General features: G+C 38.2%; 1 protein-coding gene across 1 annotated transcript; it reads right to left on the bottom strand.

Annotated features, from left to right (window-relative positions):
* Positions 1–7,764: 7,764 nt before the first annotated feature.
* Positions 7,765–8,622, bottom strand: LOC126912057 (uncharacterized). Its single transcript, XM_050702233.1, has one exon. It carries the CDS (start codon positions 8,620–8,622, stop codon positions 7,765–7,767), a length of 858 nt encoding a protein of 285 aa, XP_050558190.1.
* Between the last annotated feature and the right edge of the window lie 1,861 nt (positions 8,623–10,483).

Genomic DNA, 10,483 nt, shown 5'->3' with positions numbered 1-10,483 from the left:
GGCAGACCGCAAGCGTATGTTCCACCGTGTCCTCCGGGCGGTCTTCGCAGTGATGAAACCCGGGCGTTTCCTCCCGCCCAATCAGAAACAGGAACCTACCGAAGCTTCCATGTCCGGTAAGCACCTGCGTCAGGCGGTAGGTGAGGACGCCGTGGCGCCTCTCTAGCCACTCCTCAAAGAGGGGACTTACCGCTGCAATGACAGCGAGCCCAGCCCTCAATTACCGCCCTGGTTCTAAGTTACCGCCCTGGTTCTAAGTTACCAATCTTTTACTTAAATCGATTAAGCCGTTCTTGAGTTATTTTGTAGTATTTATTGTACTGTGTAAGTAGTTTGAATTGTATGGAGTATACGAGTAACATGATTTTTTTTTATTTAAAAGAATGTTGCCCCTCTCTGGGATTTTTTTCTGTCCTGGGTGCGATTACAAACATACAAGTTCACATACACATGACACCCAGACCCGAAACAACAATTTGTGGATCACACAAAGAGCTGCTCCGTGCGGGAATTGAAACCGTTACACATTGCACGGCAGCCGGTTGCCCAGCCACCCCGCATGTTTGATATAATTTGAGTTTCTTGCATGCTCAAATCGAATTCGCGACCCATGCACAATGCACATTAGCTGGTAACCCAACCACTACACGTAACGTGGAGTACGTTTTGTCGTATTATTATTTTTCCTAATTAACGAAAAATCTCGATAAACCGAAAAAATAACGGTTGCGTTTTTTTTTCAGCGAATAATGTGTGTTTTTACCGGATCCGTGGTGATGTATCATTTTATTAAGGTTTGTATATGCCCCGGAGATCGATCCGGCGAAAAACAGACGTCTACAAGCGCTCTTATAAAAATCCCGAATCCTAATAAAAAAATGCCGGGAATCGATCCGAGAGTCACTGCCGCGGAAGTAGCTTAGCGACTCGATCTACAAATCTTTGAAAGAAAATACTGTAATAAATTATTTTATCGTCACCCTTTTTATCCCTGAAGAGATAGGCAGAGGTGCACATTACGGCACGTAATGCCGCTGTATAATGTACATCCACTTTTCACAATTTATGAAATAAGTGCCATGTAATAGGGGGTGAGCCTATTGTCTTATACCGGGCAAATTTCCTCACTCCGTGCTATTACCTACTGAGACATTTTTTGAAACACAAAATAAGTCCAGTTATACTATGCCCGACCCGGGAATCGAACCCTCGGCTAACGAGGTAGTCGGCAGTACGACCCGAGAATTAACCCGAGACCCCTTGTTCGGCAGTCGCACTCACGACCACTCGAGTCAACGAGGCACCCAAATTATTTTATCCAATTCTTTAATTTCAACAGGATTAAAATTCGCAGGCAAACCCATGTGACATACAACTAGTCTTTTGTAACTGACGGCATCAAAACGAGAAATGTGAAATGCAACCCCAAATCGTCAAGCTTTTGACCCCTAATTGGCGTTACCCTATTGGTCGAGACGGCGGACTGGCGCGCGCAGAGCGTTCCCATTGGTCCATTGTAATAAACCACGCCCCTATTCGAGGATTAGGGGGGGCGGTTAGGGGGCGCACGTTGGCTTAACGTGTAATCAGTCTTGATCCTTGAGATTACCAGGTTTTGTTTTTCGTTGGATTTTAATTGCATTGCGTAATTATTGTGAAATAATTTTATTATTTATTTAATTTGTTTAGTAGTTGTTATGTTATGCTTTGTGGAATTTAATTTATGTTGAATATGGTTTAGATTTAAACGGTAGGTGTTCGGTACCTAATGTAAAATACGCTATTGAAAGAGTTTACTAAAATATCACGGTACTCACGTAACTTAATAGAGAAAAGCTCTACTAGTTTCGAGGCACAGAGAGAATCTTCATCATGAGCAGCGTTGTCCATTAATATACGTGAGTAAACCGTGATTTTTATTTAATATAATATGTCTCACGATAGTTATTATAAAAACATTGAAAGAGTCGTTGATTAAATTCTTGAGGTATCGGATTCGATTCTTCTTGCGCGGCAGCCTTTGCCCAACCACCACGCCAACCGTGCAGTCAGATAAATTAGATGAAGACTAATGGTAACCCAATGCCCATAAAATAGTGTCTCAAAAATAATTAAAAAACGGGAAGGGCCTTCAAACGATAGAAGTGCTAACTTCCATTTTTTAAGGCGGGTAATACTTAACTCCTTAGTCTGAAAAATACTATGCTGAAAACCGTATCACAATCGGTTCAACCAATTCCGAGATAATCGCGCACAAATATACATACATACACGTCAAATGAGAACTTTCCTTTTTAAGTAGGTAAAAAATAAACTTAAATCCATTGAATTTTCAAAAAATATCAAGACTGTTCCGTCATTGTGCTCCCATTTTGCATTCTAGGGATGATCCGAGAGAGTGGGTTACAACATCTTACATCAATTTAGTTCGCTATCTGATGTATACAGCTTCGTATACATGTAGGTACTAGTGGATAAGCTGAGGACACACTGGCGGGACGAAATAACGTAGGGATTGATTTAGGTATCTGATCCGGAGCTGCGGACTACCTAGCGGGTTTACCGGGGCTCCGGCTCGAAAAGCAGGAGTACAAATGGGCTGGTGTTTAATCAGTAAAAATCTGATACTCTCTCTCGCCTCACCCGAGACGGGAGAATCCATTGGGTTATTCCCCCCCCCTCCCCCCTCAAAAAGGGTTAGTTTTGGTGTGTAAATAAATTAACCAGTTTTTTGAAATGGCTTCGAACGCGCTTAATAATAATTAATTTATATTAATATCTACATATATAAACTCTGCTTTTGAATCGTACTGTGTATTAAAAAAAACTGCACCAAAATTCGTTGCGTAATTTTAAAGATCTAAGCATACAGACACACTGACGGTGCAGAACGATTTTGTTTTATATTACGTAGCGTAGTGAAACTGACTGTGTGTAATTTTTATTATTTAAGAGGGAGAGGGCGATGCGAGAGGGAGTGTCAAACTCTTGAGGTTATGTATATAAGTTTGAAATCGTCAACCCGCATTGAGTAAGCGTGGAGATTAATGCTCAAACCTTATTTATGTGAGAAGAGACCTTTGGTCAGCAGTGGCCACCTATAGGCTGTTCATGTGATGTGATGAACCCGTGGGCAAAGGCTTTTTTAAGGGGGGGAAATCATCCAATAACCGCTCCCGCCTTGGGCGAGGCGAGAGGGAGTGTCAGACTCTTACTGACTAAAAACCACCCCGTTCCTACTCCTGCTTTTCGAGCCGGAGCCCCGGTAAACCCGCTAGGTAGTCCGTAGCTCCGGATGGGGGCAAAAGCTAGCATATTATAAAACAGTATAACAGTGTGTACCACGCTTAAAACAGACATTCTTCCGTCAATTTGTAGCGGAATCTCTCGATTTGATACAAAATTCCACTCCCATTTACCGAATCCGGCTTAATGTTTATATACGGGGTAGGTAGAGTTGTAGCTATACATACACTACCGTCCAAAAGTTTGGAATCACCCCAATTTTCGTCGACAGAAAAACTATACCGCAATAAATCCATCAAAAATCATATTGTTATTGAAGATTAGTATTTTTACGACCGTACAAACAACCCGGTCGAATTTGCTTAACATTAGGTATGGTTCTTTTTTTTTTAACCATGGAACAAAAGAGTTACAACCAAAAATAGACGAAATTAAGTCGCAACCTTGCCATAATTTCCAAATCGCTTAATGAAGCTGAAAATTGGTATAGATGTTAACTACATGATTATAAACAAAATGTCAAAAATCCCCATCGATTCGACTTTTACTAAAAGAAATATTCAAGGTCAAAAGGTCAAAATTACGGTTTTTTCGATTTTTCTCGAAAACGGTAAGTTTTATCGTAAAAATATGTTCAACAGAGTTGTAGATCATACAATTTTCTACAAAAATGGTTCATCACTTTTACTCTTCCAACTTTTCATTCGTGAGATATCCGGGGTTTTAATTAAATAAAACACGTTTTATATAATACTCGCGAGGTTTTACCTGCTGATCGGCTTCTATTAATAATTGTAGGTAGCATGATGTCTAATAGTTAACAGCATAAGTTGACAAATGGACTAACTAACAAAAAAAAATCGATTCGGACCACTAGTTCTGGAGATAAGCGTGTTCTAACAAATTCTTCAGCTTAAAATATTAGTACTACTTCTGTTCAGTTTCAATCGATGCTCACTTTCTATTAAGCATAGCGTAATGTTTCATAAATCATACCTCAATAAATAGACTATCAAACACAAAAGGAATAATTCGATTCTATGTCGTAGTTCTGGAGACTTGCGCGTTCAAAGAAACAAACTCTTTAGCTCATACATTAGTTAGTAAGTATTCCGGCGTTGTTTCAATCGCTCTGCTCAATTCTTAGAGACCATTCCATTCATCGAGGAAGCTTATAGGCAATAAAACATCACACTATGATTACTAGGAGCCGAGCAGCGGATAAAACCGCGCGGGAGTTGTACTTATTTACGACTAAAGAGTTAGTTTGAACAAGTAATAAAGAATAAGGGTGGCCATTTTGACGAAGCTTAAATTTAACGAAGAGTGTTAACTTTTGGTCTTAATTGTACTAAGTATATTTAACTGAATGCTAATCTCTTATTTGATTAAGATTTAAGTGTAATAAAGTACACTTTACACATATTATAGTCGTTTTAATTAAAATTACCCTAGTGATTCCAAACTTTTGGACGGTAGTGTATGTATAGAGGTATGTGTAGTGAGGTTATTTTGTGTATTTTTTACATTTTTGCCGACTGCATTTGACAAAAAATATGAAATATGTACCTACCTAGTCAGTGGTAAGTATGGGCCTTCTCTAGGGCAGATGAATAATTTTTATTTTTATTTCCGCCGTTAAAAAATTAGACACGTATTTTTTATTTTCTTACGGAATCAAATACCCAATATGCAATAGGCTCACTGCCTTTTACATGGGACTTATAACACAAATGGTGAAATGTGTACATTGTATAGCGGGATTACGTGCCGTAATGACGCACCTCTGCCTCCCACTTGGTGGATAAAAGGCGTGACGTTGCATTGGAAACAAATACTATCGAAAATAATATATCGATTTGAAATATTGCATCACGTCACTTCTATGGTATGTTTTATACGTAGAAGTGACGTTTGTCTATGCAGCATTGGTATCTTATATGACAAAATAAAAAAATACGTGTCTAATATTTTTTCATTATCTAACTGACGGACTAAATAGATTTTTAATTTTCATACGCCGTCATCATCCCTATTCTAACTCACCCGCCGAAAGACTAAGGGCCTATTTCTCCACCCTCGAGTAAAGTGCAAAGTAGACTATTCGTCGGTTAAAGTCCCCTGTAACTGCATGTGTCAATTTCACGACCCGCGAGTAGCACTAATCATATGATTAAAGTGACCCGTAACTTACTTGCCACCTCATCTGCCAATTAGCGAGTTTACTTGTCGGTTAAATCTAATCACAGAGTTTGAATATGTCGATATGTTGCCTAAAAACGTTTTTTTTTTTATGTATTCTATGCTGCAACGGGCATCAACAATTCGTGTCTTTAAATCCCGTGTTGATTGGACTTGGATAAAACTGATGTTTTAACTAGAATTTGTTTATAGAAGTATATCTACAGTGAACTAAGTATCAATAAAATTTAATGAAATTTTTTTTGAGGGGGTATGACTCTGTAATTATTTAATTAAATCATCTCCGTATCACGAGTTATTAAAACTTTCCTAACCAAACAACATGCACATTACATGTCACACACACACGCACATGCACACTTATGCACACGCATGTCGTAAACGTCAGCTAACCCACCAATAACAACGTCTGCCGAGTAATGTTGACGTAATATTGAACGAATGTAATGTACGATTTGTGACGTCATCCGCTTAACTGACAAGTGGTTATTCAGAGCTTCAATTTTGTTTGTGAAATTGACAAAAGTTACTCGTGAGTTTTACTTGCCAAGTAAAGTTAATCGACAAGTAACTACTCAACTTTACTTGGAGATAGTGAAATAGGCCTAAAAAAATATTCTACTCTGCCCACCATACGACATTAACCATAGCTATTCATTTTACTGGACATCACTACATAGTATAAAACAAAGTCGCTTTTTCTGTCCCTAATCCCTTTGTATGCTTAAATCTTTAAAACTACGTAACGGATTTTGCTGTGATTTTTTTAATAGAGTGATTTAAGAGGAAGGTTTATACGTATAATACATGCATAATATATCACCATTACATCCATGCGAAGTAGAGGCGGGTCGCTAGTATTTATTACCCGACTTCAAAAAAAGGAGGAGGTTCTCAATTCGACCGTATATATGCTTTTTTTTTTTTTTTTTTATGTTTGTTCGCGGATAACTTTGTCGTTTATGAACCGATTTTGATGATTCTTTTTGTATTTGGTAGGTCTTATACCAGAGGTGGTCCCATTAAAATTTTATCGAAATTGGTTCAGCACTTTTGGAGATAATTAACAAAATCAAATATCAATACAAACATTTACTATTTCTGTTCGCGAATAACTGTGTCGTTTATGAACTGATTTGGATGATTATTATTGTATTTCGTAGGTCTTACATCAGACGTTGTTCCATTAAAATTTTATCGAAATTGGTTCAGCACTTTTGGAGATAATTAACAAAATCAAATATCAATACAAACATTTACTATTTCTGTTCGCGAATAACTGTGTCGTTTATGAACTGATTTGGATGATTATTATTGTATTTCGTAGGTCTTACATCAGACGTTGTTCCATTAAAATTTTATCGAAATTGGTTCAGCACTTTTGGAGATAATTAACAAAATCAAATATCAATACAAACATTTACTATTTCTGTTCGCGAATAACTGTGTCGTTTATGAACTGATTTGGATGATTATTATTGTATTTCGTAGGTCTTACATCAGACGTTGTTCCATTAAAATTTTATCGAAATTGGTTCAGCACTTTTGGAGATAATTAACAAAATCAAATATCAATACAAACATTTACTATTTCTGTTCGCGAATAACTGTGTCGTTTATGAACTGATTTGGATGATTATTGTTGTATTTCGTAGGTCTTACATCAGCAATTAAAATTTTACCGAAATTGATTCAGCACTTTTGGAGATAACTAACAAAAACTTTTTTTAACTTCTAATGTCTGTTCGTGGATAACTTTGTATAATTGTGTCGTTTATGAACCGACTTTGATGATTATGGGTTATGACTCATTTGGGATCTAATGATGAAGACGAAGGAAGTTCAGGGAACTCTTCAATGATTTAAAGAACCTTGTGTTTGAACTTATATAAATGAGGTCTGTCTTTATACGACGTGTAACAAAAAGGGGGTATACATATCAATTGCACGGTTTTTAGATAACATAACAAACGATACGGGAAGGGTTTTGTAAACTTATGTTTTCATGGTACCAAGTTATGAGTTTTTCGAATCGCGCCGCTGCGTGATTCAAAATTAGGTAGACAGGTACTAGGCGATCAGATTGACAGAAGAAATGTTTCGTAATATTAGCGAGTGATCCCTGTAGTGTTGTGACATGTTTGTATGATTTAAAATCAAGAAACATGCGATACCAAGTATTTGACACATTTTTTTTTTTAATCGTATTTTAAGCTGAAACTTCGTGTAGAGACTCTATTCAACCTGTATTCATCAGCGCTTCTTGATGTATATGGGTATTTTGTTACACGTTGTATAAATGAGGAAGGACAAAAATCAAGAGACTGAATTTAGGTTGCGTAATCGCGTCATTTCTTGCAAAGCTCTTTCGTCGTGTGGCCTACTCAACAATTTGTTTGCATCTAAGTCAGACAACGCTATTCCTTCCAAGGTTTTGACCCGACTCAGAGCAACATAGACCTGTCCTTTGGCGAAATTTTTCTTGCCCAGATCTATAACAGCTTTTTCTAGTGTTGTGCCTTGTAATTTGTGGACCGTAACTGCCCAACTTAAAATCAAAGGCAACATTCGGCGCTCGACATCTCCGTATCCTTTGGTTGCCTGAAATGTTGCAACAGTAGGAGTTATCTGTACCCAGCCATTTTCATCCTTAATTCTACTTCCAATCGTCTCATCATCAAATTGAATAAACACACTTTCTGGTAATTCCCCTTCTTCAATTTGTTCTCTCCGAAGAGCAGGCCATTTAAATTTTTTAACAATACCCATTGCTCCGTTTACAAGGCCATCGGAAACCGATATGTTTCGCCTTAGCATAACGCGTGATTCTTCAGCTAACTTTAGCGTTGATAATAAACCTCCACAGCTATTTACATTACGCGGTATTACGTTGGGCGGTGGCGTCTTTCCATAAGTGGCAACCTCACGAGACTCGTCTACAGCAGTTATGGCATAAGTTTTGTGCACTTTAGAATTTTCTGTTGTCATTAAATCATTATAATCGTCTACTTGTTTAACGGTTGGGTAGATTCGCACAGCAACTCCGTCAGCGAAGTCTCCTGTCAAAGGTATTCTGCGTCGTTCACAGAGTAATTGAAGTTGACTCGTAGTCAATTCACCGACCCGCAAGTTATTTAGCAATTCGATGAATTCAACATCATTTTGTTGGCGCATGTTTAAAGTTAATTCGCAAAATGAAAATTGATGCCATAAATTAATTTCGGCGGCAAACCACGATGGCTGCAAAAGCACCAGTTTCCTTTGACCGGAGGCAGTTGCATTATATCGCCAAATAGCAGCAGGTTGACTCCTCCAAATAGCTTATCATTGTTTTTGTATTCCTGTAGCCGTAAATGTATGATGCGCAAGTTTTCATACGACACCATCGAAATTTCGTCAATTATGAGCCAACTGATATGGCGCCATCTACGTCTCTCTTGTTCTAGTTTATTTCCACTCAAACGTTTATAAGACATAGAATTGCTTTTCTCAATAGGTAGTAAAAATACAGAATGCAGAGTCTTACCAAATATTTGTCGGGCAGCGACCCCTGTTAATGATGCTACTTCGACAAATTTGGGTTTAAGCAGAGAGTCAACAGTCGGTGCGTAACAACGTACGATGTGTTCCACAAGTAATTTTAACAAGTACGACTTGCCGCTGCCGGCACCTCCCGTTATAAAAAGTAACAATTGATCATTGGCGCCATTTAAATCGGCTTCAACCGCAACAGAGACCTTTTGGAACAAATTTTGTTGTTGAATATTAAGTCCACGTATACTATTAATGAATACATCATTAGGCATTATTATTCTTTCACCATTGTCATCACCATTGTCATTAATGTTAATAAGAACTTCATCATCTGCACAAAGTAACCCTTCATGGTCAGTGGGAAGAGTTTGCCTAGCAGCATGTAACGCAGTTGCTTGAGCTAATGCTTGCTGTATTATTTGCTCGGCATGAGCAAATTCTTCAGGGTTAACATTAGCTTGCAACGGTCGTAATTCCGATTGCCGTCTCAAAAAACAAGACTCTGCAGTTTCTTCATCTAGTAAGAGGCTAGATTCATCGCGAAAAGGGAGATGACATACAAGTAAGCTATAATAATAACTTTCTTTGTCACTATTTAAAGTGTAGTATCTAGTGCGAAGAACTGCATGCTTATTACGTATACGCATTCGAGTATTATCTCTCAATCTAATAAAACGTTGGGGCTCATTATGCGTTTCTCTCAAATCCTCGTCGCCATCTTCTTCATTCCACGCCAGGTTTGAAACTGTTTCAAAACGTACAGCAAATTCAGCTAGGCTCAGGGTTTCAAGATCATCAGGTCTCTGTACATAGCGGTCAAAAATATTATTATAAATTGATGACTCATTGCCTTCAACTCGTAAAAGCCGAAATCTTTCATTTGGTTTGCAACTGTTTACAAACACAGTTTTCCGTGAACTCATCTTAAGAGGTAAATGACATAACCTATAAGCACATTCGGGGGCGCTAACCAAACGTTGTGACAAAATTGCCATTGCCACAGTGAATAACTGATGCCATACAGTGCCCCCTTGTCTCTTAGCCCTGGTAATTGTTTCACGTATTACATCGCCACTATCATGTGGTTCACATTTGCTAACGTATTTAGCGACGTAATAAGAAACTGCAGTAACATTACCGCAAGGTTGCACGTCAATGTTGCCTTCCCATAGTTCTAGCAAGTCTGCATTGTAATTGTTGACCATACCTTCTTCAGCTGTTCGTCTAAGGTTACAAAATCGACCATTATTAGCTAGAGCTTCATCGGGTCCTAAACAAACAGTATTATCACTAGGTGCCCTAGGAAAACCAAATCGACAGGATTGGTTAGTGCGGTTCTTATAACAAGTGCTAGTATGCTTATGAATTTGTACGTTCTCTACCAATGCTTTCAATGTATGATTCTCAGGATTTAAGGAACAAGAAATCACTCTATCAATAACTGCAGTTCCTTCTGAGGTGGAAAAGTCAGGAAGACCTTCACACCATACCAACATGTGGA

The sequence above is a fragment of the Spodoptera frugiperda genome, chromosome 21 (genome assembly GCF_023101765.2).
Source record: "Spodoptera frugiperda isolate SF20-4 chromosome 21, AGI-APGP_CSIRO_Sfru_2.0, whole genome shotgun sequence".
Lineage (NCBI taxonomy): Eukaryota > Metazoa > Arthropoda > Insecta > Lepidoptera > Noctuidae > Spodoptera > Spodoptera frugiperda.
Note: the sequence above shows the minus strand (reverse complement) of the source record. Positions and strands in the feature narration are given on the sequence as shown.